The 18,332-nt window shown below is 28.9% G+C and overlaps 5 protein-coding genes across 5 annotated transcripts; all 5 read left to right on the forward strand.

Annotated features, from left to right (window-relative positions):
• Nucleotides 1-426: 426 nt before the first annotated feature.
• Nucleotides 427-2,008, forward strand: PGO_146180 (ENTH domain containing protein; the record flags this gene model as incomplete). The annotated part of the gene is made up of 3 exons (XM_028690608.1): nucleotides 427-485; nucleotides 716-905; nucleotides 1,070-2,008. The coding sequence occupies 3 exons, from the start codon at nucleotides 427-429 to the stop codon at nucleotides 2,006-2,008; spliced, it is 1,188 nt and encodes a 395-aa protein (XP_028546409.1).
• A 2,398-nt stretch (nucleotides 2,009-4,406) lies between these two features.
• On the forward strand, nucleotides 4,407-5,360 carry PGO_146190 (hypothetical protein, conserved; the record flags this gene model as incomplete). Its single annotated transcript, XM_028690609.1, has 1 exon — nucleotides 4,407-5,360. The coding sequence occupies one exon, from the start codon at nucleotides 4,407-4,409 to the stop codon at nucleotides 5,358-5,360; it is 954 nt and encodes a 317-aa protein (XP_028546410.1).
• Nucleotides 5,361-6,262: 902 nt separating this feature from the next.
• Nucleotides 6,263-8,046, forward strand: PGO_146200 (hypothetical protein, conserved; the record flags this gene model as incomplete). Its single annotated transcript, XM_028690610.1, has 2 exons — nucleotides 6,263-7,740; nucleotides 7,956-8,046. 2 exons carry the CDS (start codon nucleotides 6,263-6,265, stop codon nucleotides 8,044-8,046), a joined length of 1,569 nt encoding a protein of 522 aa, XP_028546411.1.
• A 2,299-nt stretch (nucleotides 8,047-10,345) lies between these two features.
• On the forward strand, nucleotides 10,346-12,661 carry PGO_146210 (5-aminolevulinic acid synthase; the record flags this gene model as incomplete). The annotated part of the gene is made up of 2 exons (XM_028690611.1): nucleotides 10,346-12,321; nucleotides 12,514-12,661. 2 exons carry the CDS (start codon nucleotides 10,346-10,348, stop codon nucleotides 12,659-12,661), a joined length of 2,124 nt encoding a protein of 707 aa, XP_028546412.1.
• Nucleotides 12,662-16,556: 3,895 nt separating this feature from the next.
• PGO_146220 (actin) lies at nucleotides 16,557-17,687 on the forward strand (the record flags this gene model as incomplete). The annotated part of the gene is made up of 1 exon (XM_028690612.1): nucleotides 16,557-17,687. One exon carries the CDS (start codon nucleotides 16,557-16,559, stop codon nucleotides 17,685-17,687), a length of 1,131 nt encoding a protein of 376 aa, XP_028546413.1.
• Nucleotides 17,688-18,332: the final 645 nt, after the last annotated feature.

Raw genomic sequence — 18,332 nt, forward strand, 5'->3', positions numbered from 1 at the left:
GTCCAATAAATGCTTTCAATAAATACACACCAATAATTCGTACTCATAAATGCATACAAATAATTCTTACTCATAAATGCATACAAATAAACACTTATTCGCAAACACACACACGTGCTTATCCACGTTTAACTGAACGCTATCTCACTATTATATTATAATTTTTGTGAATTTTTTAAGTATAAGAAATTCGTTCACTTTCGAATCTCTGTTTTGTTGCATTTTTCCGGAAAGGTAAGATAAGAAAAAAAGAGTAAATCCATTTCAACTTGAAATATCACCAACGTGTGTATGTGATGCTTTTTCGAAAAATTACACTTCCCTTAATCATATAATGAAATCCTCTCCTCATTCCCTTCCCCCTCCCTTTTCCTTCGCCTTCTGGGTCTTTATTCATTCATCAAAATAACCATTTCCCTATGGCAGATGTTAATATTTAAAAAGGTTAATTCAAAGGTGTCAAGCATAAACAATTATTTACAGAAGTAAGGAATTCAGAAAGCATAGAAAAATACATGCATATGCATAACAAATAATAGCAATAATAGCAATATAACAATGATAATAATAGCCCTTTTTCGGAGGGTGAATATGCGTGTACGTAATAACACTCTTTTAGAGACAGACACAAAATTTGAATAAATTTTAATGAACTTGCATGTTTTTCATACCACGTTTTGGTCCCCCCACCCCCACCCCTCCTTCCCCTTTGTAGATATTTAGAATCAAATCAATTCGAAAAAAATTTAAAGGAAGCACTAAATAACAAAAATTATGGCGTGTCAAATAGCCTTTTGTATGATTTGTCCATCTCAACGTATGATGCAAATTATTACAAGAGAGTTATGAGTGAGGTCTTTAAGGCTATTCAAGAAAAGCCATCAAAATGGAGAAGAATATATAAGGTTAGTTCTTACTGATGTGGTGTAGTTATGGAGAATTTTTTTTTTTTTTTTTTTTTTTTTTTTTTGTATGTGTTTGAATTGTGCTAATTTGTGAAAACGTTTTACATTCATTTTCACAGCTTGTTAGATTTTTTTTTTTTTTTTTTGTCTGATCCATCATGCAGGGATTAAGATTATGCGAATATGTAATGAAAAACGGATGCGAATATTTCATCAGTGACGTGAAGGACAATGAAGAACTCATCAAAAAGCTTACACACTTTACCCATTTGGAAGATTTAAAAGACAAGGGGGTAGGAATAAGAGAAATATCAAATAATATATTAACCTTGTTAAGAGATAACAAGTATTTAAAAAATGAAAGAATAGAAGCAGCGAAATATGCCAATATTTGCACTAACATAGAATCCAAACCAATTGAAAAAAAAGGATTTTTTTCTAGTCGTAAAAAAAATATAAAAAACAAAGAGAAAAATTATTTTCAAAATAATAAAAGACATTATATAGACGCTAAAAATACAAAAAATACACAAGAAAAAAGTATATTCGATCAGATAGAGGAAGAAAGAAATATGTTAAATAAATATGCAAATAATAATTATGATACTAATGATATTATGAATAGATCAGATGTTAGAAGAAGAGGAAGTGAACACAATTCAGTGAACCCATCTTCTTCAGGGACATACACATCAGATGAAAGCAGTGATAGTAGTAGCAACAGTAGTGCTGGAAGTGGAAGTGGTTATATAGACAACCATAAATTAAATAAAAGCAAATCCACTAGAGATACAAAACACCGTAATTTATCTGCACAGTCGTCAAAATATTCAAATTCTTCTTCCCCATCTAACTCTGATTCAAGATATTCATCGCGTTCACGTCCCAAATCTGGTTCTCGTTCATCATCTCGTGTAACATCAAGAACATCTTCGCATGACTCATCCACGTCATCATCTTCCTCCAGATCATCATCAAGACGATCGCGTTATTCTTCTGCATCAAGTGACTCTAGTTATTCATCAAGAAAGAAATCACATGCACAAGGCAGGAACCGTAAGTCTAAAGCTCACAGAAGTTACAAAACCGGCCGTTCCAGATGAAGGATACCAATTTATAAAGGAAAGAGGAATTTGCTAGTTAATTTCACAGCACTTAAAATTCAGTCACTAATTAGAGCACCCAGGTGGTGCAAGACATAAAAAAAATAATATTTATGTGTAAATGAAGCATACTCAGATTTGCAAGGTTGATTATTTATTCGAAAAAAAAAAAAAATAATAATATGGAGTTAAATAATAAAATGGAGTTAAATAATAAAATGAAGTTAAATAATAAAATGGAGTTAAATAATAAAATGAAGTTAAATAATAAAATGAAGTTAAATAATGAAATGAAGTTAAATAATGAAATGAAGTTAAATAATAAAATGAAGTTAAATAAAAATAATGATGATGACAGTACTTTCTAAAGAAGGAACTGAGGGAACAAAATAAAGTTATGAGTATATTTGAAAAAATGATAAGGTTAATGTTATGTATATATTTTTTTTTTTTTTTTTTTTTATGTTCTATTTTTTACCGATATGGATGTAAACGGATAGATATATGGTGACAACATTTTTCTTGTTACATTTAATTCTATTTTTTTTTTTGAGTGGATTCGGGTTAACTGGCAGAAACAGATTAAAGTAAACTTCTAACATCTGCAGACATATATGACATTTTGTTAGATATATGAAAATATGATATATCTGAATATATATACATGTGTGAATGTATATATTATGGTATAAAGGACAATTTAGTTGAAGTATCAATCGAAGGAGAGAGGAACATCGCATATCAATGACATAAGGAAACTACAAGACTGTTAGAAGTTTTATTTTTGGGGGGTTATTTATTTTTCCTTTTTTTATTTTACGTCTGATGTACAGAAATTATGAAAGAGTGTCCACTAGTAAAAAGGTTGGGGTACATATCACATTTTAGCAATCGCCTTAAGGATTTTATTTTACTTTATTTTGTATTGTTTATTTTTTTTTTTTCGACTTGTGGCACTTTTAATACATAAAGCCACGTTTTTCCGTCAACGATTAAATTGTACAAGGATGGAAATACAGAAATTATAATTTTTTTATTACAAGCTTATGCAAAATCAATTTGTACATTGTATTTTGAGAAATGTAAAATTTTTTTCCCAAAATATTCACGAACTTTTCTAGACCCACGACCCCCCTCTTATCCTAACCCACTTTCTCGTTACTAAATATTGTGTATAGTGGAATGACATTATCCCATTGCCTAACATTTCTGAGCGTTTCAAGGAGGGGCAAAGGGAGCGTATTTGATGCCATTACAGAGTTACATCATTCCGTGTATGTATTTACATATTTGCTTATCCAAACATTTGGTATAATATTAGAATGCTTACATTTTTGCATATATACAAATTTTGCATACTTACACATTTGCTTATTTTCACCAATTGGACGTATTTCGCATATTCATATTTGGCAATGCAAACACCGCTAATACATCTGACACAGGAGTACAGAACCTCATTTCGACCTTCTTACCCTGAGCAGAAACTTTTGATTGTTATAGTGAATACTCTACAATTTTGTGGGAATTTTTTGAAAACACGAGGAAGTGTATATTATTACATTTATGCATATAAAAAAAAAAAAATACCCTTTTGATTTTTCTATTTAAAATTTTTGTTGTTTAACCATACACCACATTTTACCACACCTTGCTTAAACTTAAATATATACATATACATACGTACGTACATATATACAACATATATAAATGGTATATTTTTTTGTAATTTGAAGAATAAAACTCTCTTTTTTCTCGTTCTTTTAATTTGACTTATGTTTCTTTGAAGAATAATTTAGGAATCAACGACAAAAGTAACTCAGGAAAGTGAAGGAAAAAAATGATATATCTAATTACCTGAACTGTTCAGATTTTTTTTTTTTTTTTTTTTTCCCTACTCCCTTATAAATAATAACAAAATCGCTATTCCACGAAATATATGAAAATGTTCTTCTCTACATGTAAAGATAAAAAAAAAAAAAAAAAAATAATAATAAATAAAATAACGAATTAATCAAATAGCCCACTTTTGAAATACATTCATTTTGAGATAAAAGGAGAGAAGAGTAGTAATCAATAAAAAACGTGTAGTTGTTGCAGAATTTCCTGAGCGGAGTATAATATACCGTTGAGCCATTTTTACATATACTAAGAAAATTGAATAACGTTCATAAAACTGTCAAAAAAAAAATATCAGGTAAAAGTATCGCATAATATCAAAAATTGGTGAAAAAGCATCAATGAATTTATAAAGGAAATTACTATATAGGGGGAGTAATAAAAAAATAAAAAAAGACGAAATAAAGCATACCGAACGGTATAGTCAAACGTATAAGTGCGAAAAAAAAATAACCACGCTATTCACAATAACGTCTAACTTAAAGAAAAAAAAAAAAAAATGGGGGAACTGTTTTCCATAAAAAATTTGTTCATATGCTCAAATGAAAGAAGTGTTGAAGAACTTAAAGCAGCTATGGATGGGTTACTAAGGAAAGAGACAGAAGGAAGTTCAAAAAGGACAGAGGAAGAAGAAAAAGGAAAAGAAGGGATAGAGATAGAGGGAAAAGAGAAAGGGAAAAAATACGAAATGATTAAAGATTATTTGGATGCAAATAAAAATAATGTTCTCCATTTTGCAATTTATGGAAGCAACATGAACAATGTTAAATTTATAGTTGAAAATACAAACTTAATAAATAGTATTAACAACGATGAACAGAATGGCTTAATTATAAGTGTTCTTAACAGAAATACAGAGATTTCGAAATATTTAATTGATAAGAATATCGATTATAATAAAAAAGATAAGCATAACGCAAATGCTTTGTTGTACAGTTTAATAACACAAAATTATGAAATTTTTAATATTCTTTTAGAAAAAAAAAACATAGACATCAATATTAACAGCTTTGAGAAAGGGAATTTATTAAGTATATCTATATTTGAAAGAAATATAAAAGTAATAAAAAAATTATTTAGTAAACATATTTCTCCATATATAGGAAAAAGTATATATCCCCACCCACTTATATATATCACATACAGCAACGACAATGATTTGTTGTATTTGTATTTAACATATTGTTTATTTTATTGTACAAATGATGATAATTTGTATCAGATAAATGAAATAAACTTTGATCAATCTACTGATGAAATTCATGTATATTTGAATAATGAGAAACTTATTTATTCCATTTTGAGCAATTCAAATTATGATCTTACTGCTTTTAAAGATATATTAAGCGTAACTGATGAGAATGGTACTACACTCTTTAACATATGTAGTGATAATAATAATGTCATGGGAAAGAATATTATTGATTACTACTACAAAAATATACCACAATAATGTTTTTGAACAAACTAAGTATGAGAATCTTATTATTATTATTTTATTTTATTTTTTTTTTTTGAAAGTATTGAATATCAACACATTTGATCATATTAACTTTTCACGACCCCTTTTTTTTTGCTTAATGGGACATGTCCACTTTGCATGACTAAGCTAAATTTTGTCATATAGAAGGTCCTACGAATAGCCATGCGTGTGCATTTTTTTTTTTTTTTTTTTTCTAAATTTATGGAAAATTTTAGCGCCCTTTTACACGTTATTTTACTTTGTTTCGTTTTATTTTGTATCATTTTATTTTGTATCATTTTATTTTGCATCATTTTATTTTGTATCATTTTATTGTGTATCATTTTATTTTGTATCATTTTATTGTGTATCATTTTATTTCGTTTCATTTTTTGTGTCATTTTATTTTGTATCATTTTATTCAGTTACATTTCATTTGTACTCCATTTTGGAACACTCTTTCCCTATAAGGGAAAAGATGCTGAAAAAATATTCGCAACAATGAATTCATTACGTCTTGTTTTCACAGTTGCTTTTCCACACCCAGTGTGGAACACACACTTTTGAGTTAAGATGGAACAGGCTGTGTGTGCTTAGACCTGTCGGCCAAAGCACCTGAACATTTACCTAAGCATTTAACGGAAAAAATTCACGTTAGAGTTGCACGATCCATATGTTTTTCCCACAGGGTGGGGGCGTCAATGAATGCGCATTTATACGTTCCATAAGGGGAAAAAAAAAAAAAAAAAAAAAAAAAAAAAAAAAAAACACAGAAACACCGGGGCCAACGCAGAAGTTAAGGCATCCTCCAACAGACCCTTCTTCGAGATAGCGCAAGATAAAAGACAATAACTTACTTTTGCTAAACAGTGAAATGAGGAGTGAGAATCAGAATGGGAAGTGTAACTTTTCAGATTCGTTTATTTTTCATGCTGGCAGTGTTACTTCTCCCATGGAACCTTTTTAACAATATGCCAAAAGCATTCGTAGAAGGTACCTTGAAAATATTACCAACAAACGATTTAATAGACGGTATAATTGTGCACCTTCCATACAGGTTTATAAAATACAAGGTACAAAGCCCAGGTATTTATTTGAATACAAATTTTGAAGACATAAATTCAGCAATAAATTTCATCGAAATACAGAAAAAGTTATCTAATGTACATTGTAATCTGAGTAAAGAAAAGGGGGAAATAATTCATGGGGATGATAATATATTAAGAACAAATAACTGTGTCCTTTTTATAAATATAAAATATAAAGATAATTTAAAAAATATTTATGAATTTATGAATTATTTATATTTAAATACAAGTGCATCTGCTTTAATATTTATATGTGACAATTTTTTATATGAAAATGAAATATACAACCCACATGAGGAATTAAATACAACGATTCTTCATTCCAGTCTCTTGACATATTTGGTACCATATGATGCTATGTTAAATTATCAAGAGAAGGATAACTACCATTTGTATACGTTTGAATTATATTGGGGAATAAGTAACAAAAGTGATATTGTTCATATAAATTATCATTTAGATTTTGGCAAATATTTTAATTACACTTTTTTCTTGTACATGAAAAATTTTTTACTTGATTTAAAGGAACGCATAGCTTATGAAATTAATTTCAGTATCCACAAAAATTTTACAATTGATCCTCGTTTTTGTTTTATTAGAGATTCTTCATATTGCATAAGTAAACCTGATTATATGAATTCCAATGTAGTACGAGAGGTAGTTGAGCAGCAGGTAAGAAGTTTATGTATTTATGAAATGACAGCCATTAAGGTAGAACACTTTGCTGAATCTGTAGAGGAAGTAAATTCCCTAAGTATACAGAATCCTATAAATCAGATGCGTCCAAATGATGTTGAAAAAGTTAGAGATAAGGAGCTAAAGGATGTTAGTTCTAAAAAATTGGATGATACAAGAGAAAATGGAAAAAATTACGCAAAATACACAAAAGAGAATAATTATAACCCAGAAGGAAAAGAACTAAGGTTTAGTGAAAAATTCATTTATTACATAAATGCTTTGTTCGACTTTGACTTTGAAAAAAAACTATGTTCAAATGGATCAAATGATTTAACCAAAAAATGTTCCGAAAAAATTTTAGCATATTTAAATGTTCCTGTTCATGAAGTTAACAAATGTTTTTTGAAAAATTTCCATACATACATGAAAAATATGATAAAAACGAAGTTTTATGTTTATTCGATACAAATAAATGGTAACACATATAAAATAAAACTCAATAAAGATATCAGCACAAAGCTTATATGTTCAGCCTTCAAAAATATGCCCAAGAGGTGTACGGATTATTTCGCCGGAGGAATTTATGGCACTTCTCTGGTGCGCAAGTAAGTGCGTGGAGCAGAGGCGGCAAAAAAAGAGGCACAAAAAAGAGGCGCAAAAAAGAGGCACAAAAAAGAGGCAGCAACAAAAATTTTCTCCAAGTGGGGTACAGGGATGCGTACTTCGTCCACCATGCATGTATATGTAAATATATGCACGATTATATAATGACCTCAGATATATATGCATATTCGCATACACAACTTCACTCGTCTGGCAGAAAGAGCAAGGAAAAGGAACTGTTTGCTTTTTACATTCTCCTACTTCTAGTATTGTCTCACATGTTGGGGACTTTACTAAACTACTTGTAAGTGAGCCAATACATGTAACCTTGTGCAGTTACAGATGCATGCCATAGGTGTATATATGATTATGAAGTAGATCAAATGAGACCACATGACTAGAGTGTCACATTGGTATTCGTTTTTGATGAGTTTATATGTGTACATATATGTACATATATGTACATATATGTACATATGTATACGTATATATATATATATATATATATATATATATATATATATATATATATATATATATATATATAGTTGTCGAAATGTGCACGTACATGTTGCACCCTGTGAAATTTTCATTTTTAAATAATTTAAATGCACTTATTTATTGATCATGGGAGAAGTATTTATTTTTTTTTGCTATGTGTTTTTGTTATAGAGTATCTCGTTATATCGATGAGCTCGAGGAGAAGTAGAATTAAACGCAAATGTACACATGCAGGATTTTGGCTTTTTGGATGATAACCTGTGCAAATGTTAAGTATGTTTCACGCTCAGCATTATAATAAATGATGTAATGGAAGAATATAGTGGTATTTGCATATCGTAAGCAAGAGAGACAAAAAAAAACCAAGGCACACTCATATCTATCATGATAGCTGTGGTTTCGAGGATCTGCATGCATATGTACCTTCAATTTGCAACTTCATAGGAAATATTTACATCTAAACGTGTAAATGACGACATCGGAAGTTGGGAGATTGGTAAAAGGAGAATTCCACTTGGGAGAAAAAAAAAAAAAAAAAAAAAAATATATTCACATATGTGTAAGTATGAACATAAATAACACACGTCATTAGAAAAAGCCTTTTTCTCCATTGCGCTACGTGGAACAAGCCGTATGTTGGAAAGATCCATTATATTTTATATTTTTTTTTAATTTTTCTCTTTTGCTTTTTTATTTCTGCAAATAATGATGTTAAAAAAGCGTGGAGAGCGAATATTTATGCTTCTTAAAAAAGTATCCATTTTTTGTACATAACAAGATGAATACATGTAATGGAGGAAAAACGCTTGCTATTTGTTTCAATTTGCAACCAATTTTTTTTATTTTTTTTTATTTTCCTATTCGTGCAGCTCTACAGTAGTGATACATTTTTTTTTTATTTTTTAAAAGGAATATTTTTCCGTTTTTAATTTTTAAGAAGTATTTTTTTCCTTTTTTTAATTTATAAGATGTATGTTTTTCCTTTTTTTAATTTATAAGAAGTATGCTTTTCCTTTTTTTAATTTATAAGAAGTGTGTTTTTCCTTTTTTTAATTTTAAAAATTTTATAAAATGTATAAGCCACAGCACGTGCCACTATATAATACACCAAGTTTGTATTTTTTTTGGGAACTTCCTTGTTATACACCCCATCGATAGAAAAAAGAACAAATGCATATTAACACAAAGTATAAAATTTTACACAATCATCTTTGTAGGTATTCATTAACATTCAACATATTTCCTTTATCTACATACCCTTTAAAGGGAAGAAAACATATCACAAACCTGTGTACTATTTTTATGTTCTCTTGAAAATTTTTTATGTTTTATATTTCATGCTTTTTGTAAGGGACAGACATAAATCACTTTGGTGAAGGAGTCATTCCTCATCCTCTCAAAACCCACTTCTTTTTTGACGAGTTAAACTATTTGTTTATTCTGAAATTGTATTTTCTGTTGTAGTGTGTAGAATTTATTATCCTCATTACCAAGTGGAAGTTACCTAAACTGCTTTTAACTTTTGTGGCACTCTCGTAACAGTTATTGCAAAATAAGAGAATGAATAAATAACCGTTTCTGCATCATAATTTTTGTTAATATTCTTTTAAGAAATTCCAACCCCACAGTTCTAAGCATTTATGAAGTTTTTTTTTTTTTTTTTTTCTAGCAGTTTAGAAGTAGCATAATTGGAATGATGGTTAAGAGCACAAAGTTAAGCTGCGCTAGAATTCGACAGTTTCTCTCGATTATACATTTATTGTGGGTTAACTAAGACATTGTAAAGAGGACATTTCCATGCTACCACACTCTTACACACACACAAGTATAGATATATGTGTACATATTTATACTTCACTTACCGCTCAACCAAACTGAATTGTTTTCTTCGAGGGTTCTCGATATCTATCTATCCGCGTAAATAAACACAGCCCTGTCTTGTGTAAAGAGGTTGCAAAAAGAATAAGTAAACAAAAGAAAAAAAAAAAAAAAAAAAAAAAAAAAAAAAAAAAAAAAAAAAAAAAAAAAAAAAAAAAAAAAAAAAAAAAAAAAAAAAAAAAAAAAAAAAAAAAAAAAAAAACAGCCAAAACTCACTATAGAGACAAAATGAGAAAGAAAAAAACGTTAAAGGTTAGCATTAACGAAATTAAAAAATATTGCCCGTTTATAAAGAATGTACAATTATTTTATAACAGCAACGAAAATAAAAATAATGTTGTTCTATCAGTAATGTCTAATTTATGTCCAATAGGAAAGGCTATCAATGAAAAACACTTAATAATAATAGACAACAAATCAAAGATAAATATTTTCAAAATTCTCAGAAAATCTAACATCATATCAAGACATCTAGTGGATTCTTTGGATACTGATAATGAGGAAATTGACATAAAAACGACAGCAAAATGTGATGAGGAAGGAAGTCCTAATAAAATTGGCACTGGAAATACTTGTCGAAGTAGTTATGGCATCACCACTAACTTTCGCAGAAATTATGACAACACTAGGACTAAAGCTCATGGTACCTACGAAGAGGAACACACCTCACATGAAGCCTGTCTCTGCGACAGGTGGAATATAAACTACACAAGAACGAATATGCATCCGATTGTAGAAAATAAGCAAAGCAGTTTACTTACAGAAGAAGGAGATTCCAATATACTATTTCATAATCAATGTTCTAAGGATTTGAAAGAACTTATAAATAAACTTTTTTTGGACAAGAGATATAGAGTGTTTACCATATTAAATAAATGCAGAAAATATTATCCAAATGTATATATAGAAAATAATAAATTATTTCTTCCCAGTTTTTACGAGTTTTATCAAAAATTTGGCTACAAGCCATGCATAGGAAATGTCACATACAGGGTTAAGGGAAATTTTGATTTGCCCATGAATGGATTGAATAGTATTACTAATGGAAGTGAACATATGCAGTGCAGCGAACAAAATCTTAGCTACAAAGGGGATGAGAGACATAGGAACAAAGGTGAAGAAAGTAAATTATTAAATAAAGGATGCACTCTTATCATATCTTCAAAGAAAGAAGATGAAAATATGTGGAATATATGGAATCTAAATGCTACTAGGAGTAAGACAACGAACGAGAAAACCGTTGTATGGTGTTCGAATGATTATCTATGTTTGTCAAATAATCAAAAAGTAATAGATGTAGGAATAGAAACGCTTAAAAAAATTGGGAATAGCAGTGGCGGAACAAGGAATATCTCAGGAAGTTTACTAAATCATACACATTTGGAATATATTTTAGCCAAATGGTTTAATAAAGAAAGTGCATTATTATTTACCTCTGGATATATAGCCAATGTTGGGGCGTTAGAAACGTTAGGAAAATTGCTAAACCTTGTTTTTGTATCTGACCAAATGAATCATGCATCTATAATTAATGGTATCAGAGAATCGAGATGCGAAAAATACATTTTTAAGCATAATGACATGGTTGATTTAGAAAATATTTTAAAAAAATTAAGAATGGATAAAAAATATCAATATAGAAAAATTATGATAATATTTGAATCCATTTATAGTATGTCAGGAAATATGTCTAACATTCCACGCATTGTTCAGCTGGCCAAAAAATATAATGCCCTTACCTATGTTGATGAAGTTCATGCTGTTGGTTTGTATGGTAAAACAGGTTCTGGGTATGTAGAAGAATTACATCTGTGTGATCATATAGATATAATTAATGGTACTTTATCAAAAGCTATTGGATCCTTAGGGGGGTTCATTTGTGCTAACAAATATTATATTGATGTTATTAGATCCTATTCACCCCATTTTATATTTACGACTTCTTTAACACCTGTTAATATTAACACATCTGCTGAGGCAATTTACATAATTCAAAATGATATAAATTTAAGAAATAAATTTCGTCAAGTTGTTCAAAAAACAAAAAAAAGGTTGACACAACAAGGAATACATATCATGGACAATGATTCACACATTGTTGTAGCCTTGATTAATTGTGCCGAAAAATGCAAACAAATATGTGATGATCTTCTAACAGAGCATAATATTTATATACAACCAATTAATTATCCCACTGTTCCAAGGTAATGCACACACGGATTACCAACTTTTCTGCAAATATCCCCACCACCACCACCACCACCACCACCACCACCACTCAGCCCTCCAACACATGTACACCTATGTGTGCTTTTACGTCTGTGCACATTTATTCTTACATCTATACATCACTGTTGAATACATTTTTCGATTCCCTTGTTTTACCTATTTTTTAGCGGGTCAGAGAGAATTCGAATAACTCCCTCGCCTTACCACACGGATGAACACATTGAAGAACTAGCGAAGAGCCTTTACCACGTGTTCAAAAAATATGAAGTCAATTTGTTTGATAAGGGGAATCGACGGGCTGAAATGAAGCTATAGAGCTAAAAGGAGCAGTGCACCATTTATATTTTACTCTATCATATTTTATTATATTCTATTTTTTTCTTTTCTTTCGAATCATTTACGCACGAAAACGTTACGCATCACACGTTACATGTATATACACTGAAATAAGAATTCACACACATATATATATATATATATATATATATATATATTTATGTATAATTTTTTTTTTTCAGCATTTTCATCAATTTCGCAAGGTGTCATTTTACGTGTATTAATTAAGTAGATTCGAGAAATTTCCAAAACATCATTTCATTCTTCTTTTTGCAATCTCTCCCAATCATTTGGACTATGTTATATTCATTCAGACATAGTTATATGTACACATGTGGTATATTACACGACTGTTCACGAAGCCAAACTTTATGAACATGTATATGACCATATACGCGTCCAAAAGGGGAGAGATGAAAATGAATCATTTTTAAATGTACCTGTGGAATTGATGTGGGTCTGTTGGAACAATTTCTTCATTCATTATAAGAAGGGGTTAGTTAAGTTGACTCTTCATATTTTATTCATAAGTGTATGTATGCACATTATACGCCTGTGAGCAGTAGTTTAAAATGCATAATATTTGTGACATTTTTTTTTTCCTTTTATTCAGTTTTCTCCACTTACCCTTTCCATTTGTGTTTATCAGTGCTCATGTTGTCATTCATGAAAAGTTGTGTGTTTACAAAAGGGTTGGGTTTGGGAAGTATTCGCCGGTGCTATGGTGCACTCCCTAATAAAAAGGGGTGCCTTTTTAACAAACATGCTTTATACAAAATATGCACGAATGTGTGATGAAATAGGATGGGCAAATATATGTTGTAAACAAATTAGATATATTTCGGAACTATAAAAACAAAGTAATTATATGACAAGAATCAATCACAAGGGGAGTTGCAAATGTGTGTGAACTTTTTGACATATTAGGGTTACTACCTTATAAACATAAACTTTAAAAAAAAAAAGGAAAAATGGCAATATGCTTAAAATAGATACATGTTTCTTCCCTATTACGTGTGCCTACCTCTTCGAATAATAAATGCAATATACAAAACTGTGCTTTTTAAATGTACAGTGGATCTCGAGAAAAGAAGAAGAAAAAACAACCTAAGTAGCAACATTTTATATACGTGAATGTTTTTCATGTCTACAACACGAACGTACAAAATATTATATCTGTGTTATTTTCCTTTTTTTATTAGTTTGTCATATCCTTTTGTAGGTTTGACTTTTGTGATAATATACATTAGGATGGCTCGAAGAAATAGCCAATTTTTTTTTTTTTTTTTCATTTTTAATAATAGAATAATAAAGACAAACATGTGAATCTTAAGAAATTATCGACTGATTAGTAACAATTTATAGATGGAATGGAGAAAAATGAGACAATAAAATTATTGTTAAATATTATAAGCAAAATTGAAATTTTATATTTTTCAAAAAGATTATGTTACAATCGTTCAAGAAATGTAGCTTTTTTTAGAAGATATTTACATCATGTTAGTTGTTTGAAAAAAAAAAAAAAAAAAAAAAAATACCGTCCAGGTAAATTCAACTACTGTGTCGCACTGTTTTTTGTGGCTATTGAAAAATTTTTATTTTTCTAGCTTGCTAATTGCCATATACATTTGACATCTTTTAACAATAAACTAGCTAAATTAATACATGTTTACATGATATAGTATTTACATTTACCTGAATGGACATATACTCATTTGCTTTTTATATGCATTTAGGTGTATAAAATTGGTGAGAGAAAAAAAAAAAAAAAAAAAAAAAAAATCTAGCTTTTTTAAACCAAACTTTGTTTTGGTCAGTGAAAAAAGAAAAAAAACATTACCATAAAAAATTGTTTCATTAAAAAATTTAGCACAATTCCAAAAGAAAAAAAAATGGTGGGTTGCAAGAAAATGGATAAAACATCTTTAATATCATTTTGTCAACACATATCTGAAAAAAAAAAAAAAACAAATACACAACGTACACACTAATTTTTGTCCTTCGCTTATTTCGCACATTTCGTATATTTGTTCATTTGCACATTTCATATTTTGTTCATTTATTTACTTTCGCTATTTTTTCTTTTTTTTTTCTTTTTTTTTTTTTGCCATAACGCTACTAACAATTGCTGTAACATAGTCAAGTGCGTACATGCATTTTTATGTGATTTGTGAAATCGTATAAACTGGGACATTCGTGCGATATATGCGCAAGTTAAATTGTATATATTATATGTATATTTACACTTATTTACATAATTCTTCAAATATATTCATGCAAACATATATTTTAATAAAACTAAAAATAAACAAACAAAAATACATTGCTCATGGTGAAAAAACGAAAAAAGATGATTTTAAAAAATTGGGAAAAAAAAGGGAAATAAAACAGGAACCAAAAAAAAAAGAGGAAAATAACTGCAATTACACATCACTCCCGTGTGCCTTTAAAAAGAACATAAAAAAAATAAAGCTTTAATATTCGTGAGGCGTGTTTGTGTTTACATTTTTATGTGCACATGTGCGTGTGCCAAACATGTAGTACATATATGTGTATATTTATATGTACGCGCAAATATACATTATAGTATATGCGTAAATATTCGTTTTTAATTCGTTTTTAATTCGTTTGTACATTTGTTTGTATATTCATTTATGCATATGTATTCGTTTACATATAATATGTTCACTTTATTGTACACTTATACACTTAAATATTCGCTTCCAAAAAACGAAAGTAAATTGAAAAAATTATAAAGAAAATTTTTAGTCACAGATCATTTTCAATTTATTCCATCTTTTTTAGCGTACATAATTTTTGCTTTCGCCAGTTTTACACAACACTCCTGTAACATTTTTTTCACACTTTCACTTTACCACATTTTTCTTCTTTTTCATTTTTTCATCTAAAAGAGTGTAGATTTGAACACTTTTTTTTTTTTTTTTTTTTTTTTTTTTTTTTTTTTTTTTTTTTATTTTTTTTTTTTTTTTTTTTTTTTTTTTTTTTTTTCCGTATTAGTAAATTATTTGTTGGGTTTACGCACATAAATATAGTCACACTCCGTACATCAATCATTTTTTTTTTTTTTTTTTTTTTCTTTTCAGCTGTATATTTACATATTTGCGAAATTGTTTTTTTTTACATATTCAAGCGACAAACGTGCAACTATTTAATTGCCTTTTTTTTTTTTTTTTTTTTTTTTTTTTTTTCTTTTTCTTTTTTTTTTTTTTTTTTTTTTTTTTTTTTTTTTTTTTTTTTTTTTTTTTTTTTTTTTTTTTTTTTTTTTTTTTTTTTTTTTTTTTTTTTTTTTTTTTTTTTTTTTTTTTTTTTTATTTTTTTTTTTTTTTTTTTTTTTTTTTTTTTTTTTTTTTTTTTTTTTTTTTTCCTTTTCCTTTCTTTCTTATTTTCTTTCTTTCATTTTTTTTTTTTCTTTCTATTTTTTTCTATTCTTTTTTTTTTCACATTTTACTGAATATTATTTTAAGTGCAATTTATCAGAAAGTGCAACTGATGCGCAATGCAAATTAAGAGAAATGAAATTAATGTAAAATGTAATTTATGTTAAATTCAAAATAACGCATAAAATTAATTTATTTTCCTCACGCATTATTGTAACGTTTTTTTTTTTTTTTCTTTTGTTACATCATTTGTACGAGCAAATATCAATAAGGAAAAGTTTAATTATATACGAACCTAACATACACACACACACTTACACACACAGATACAAACATATATAAACGTATACATACATAATTCAGTGCGTGCGCACACACATGTATACCTGTGCAATAGAACACTAGCTCACCTAGTTGTATCTAAAAAATAAAATAAAAATAAAAAAACATTTTTCACTTTAAAATTTCTCAACAAAATGGGTGATGAGGAAGTTCAAGCATTAGTTGTAGATAACGGATCAGGTAATGTAAAGGCTGGTGTTGCAGGTGATGATGCTCCCCGCTCAGTTTTTCCAAGTATAGTTGGTAGACCCAAGAACCCAGGAATTATGGTGGGAATGGAAGAGAAAGATGCATTTGTTGGTGATGAAGCACAAACAAAAAGAGGAATTTTAACCTTAAAATATCCAATAGAACATGGTATAGTAACAAATTGGGATGATATGGAAAAAATATGGCATCATACCTTTTACAATGAATTAAGAGCTGCACCAGAAGAGCATCCAGTGTTATTAACAGAAGCTCCCTTAAACCCAAAGGGAAATCGTGAAAGAATGACTCAAATTATGTTTGAATCATTTAACGTTCCAGCTATGTATGTGGCAATTCAAGCAGTGTTATCCTTGTATTCATCTGGTCGTACTACTGGTATTGTTTTGGATAGTGGTGATGGAGTTTCTCACACAGTTCCAATTTATGAAGGATATGCATTACCACATGCAATCATGAGGTTAGATTTAGCTGGAAGAGATTTAACAGAATATTTGATGAAAATTCTTCACGAAAGAGGATATGGATTTTCAACATCCGCAGAAAAAGAAATTGTTAGAGATATTAAAGAGAAATTATGTTACATTGCATTAAACTTTGATGAAGAAATGAAAACATCAGAACAAAGTAGTGACATAGAAAAATCTTATGAATTACCAGATGGAAATATAATTACTGTAGGAAATGAAAGATTTAGATGCCCAGAAGCTCTATTCCAACCATCTTTCTTAGGAAAAGAAGCTTCCGGAATCCACACAACAACATTTAATTCTATTAAAAAATGTGATGTAGATATTCGAAAGGATCTTTATGGAAATATTGTATTATCAGGTGGAACAACCATGTATGAAGGTATTGGGGAGAGATTAACCAGAGATATCACAACCCTTGCTCCTTCAACAATGAAGATTAAAGTTGTAGCTCCCCCAGAGAGAAAATATTCTGTATGGATTGGAGGATCTATATTATCATCTCTTTCTACTTTTCAACAAATGTGGATTACGAAGGAGGAGTATGATGAATCAGGACCCAGCATCGTCCACAGAAAGTGCTTCTAAAACTATGAGTAAGGCTCGAGTCCATATGCGTTCAAATTGGGAATTGAGGAAGCACGATGATTCGTTTATCATCATCCCCATCTCCATGTGTATATTTAAAAGAGGGGAAGCAAGATAACATGAGGAAAATGAATCACAAAAACGAACAACAAAGATGACGAAGAGCCAAACGGATGCACAGCACCAAACGAAGCAGCAGCAACAAAAACAAAAAAATAAATAAATAAATAAAATAATAAAAAAAAAAAAATAAATAAATAAATCAAAAAAAAAAAAAAAAAAATTACGAATTTTTTTCCTAACCATTTTTTCATCGCCCTTTTCATGCACCGTTGAACTGTTTTCCAGGATCTGTATACAAGAGTTGTGTGCGCATATATATATATATATATACATATGTATATGTATATATCCGCTTTCTTGTTGTGCATGTATATATATGTATATATACATGATTTCACGCTCTTACATCTTTGCTTAAGTGTTATAAAAAAAACAATTACACAACGTATTCGGTCTACATTTATTCCATAGTATTATATTATCATGTTCATATTCGAATGCATTTTATATGTGTGGATATCTATTTATGGAACGCCAAAAAAAAAAAAAAAAAAAAAAAAAAAAAAAAAAAAATTAAATTGT

Source organism: Plasmodium gonderi (assembly GCF_002157705.1).
Source record: "Plasmodium gonderi DNA, contig: Chr14, whole genome shotgun sequence".
Taxonomy (NCBI): Eukaryota; Apicomplexa; class Aconoidasida; order Haemosporida; family Plasmodiidae; genus Plasmodium; species Plasmodium gonderi.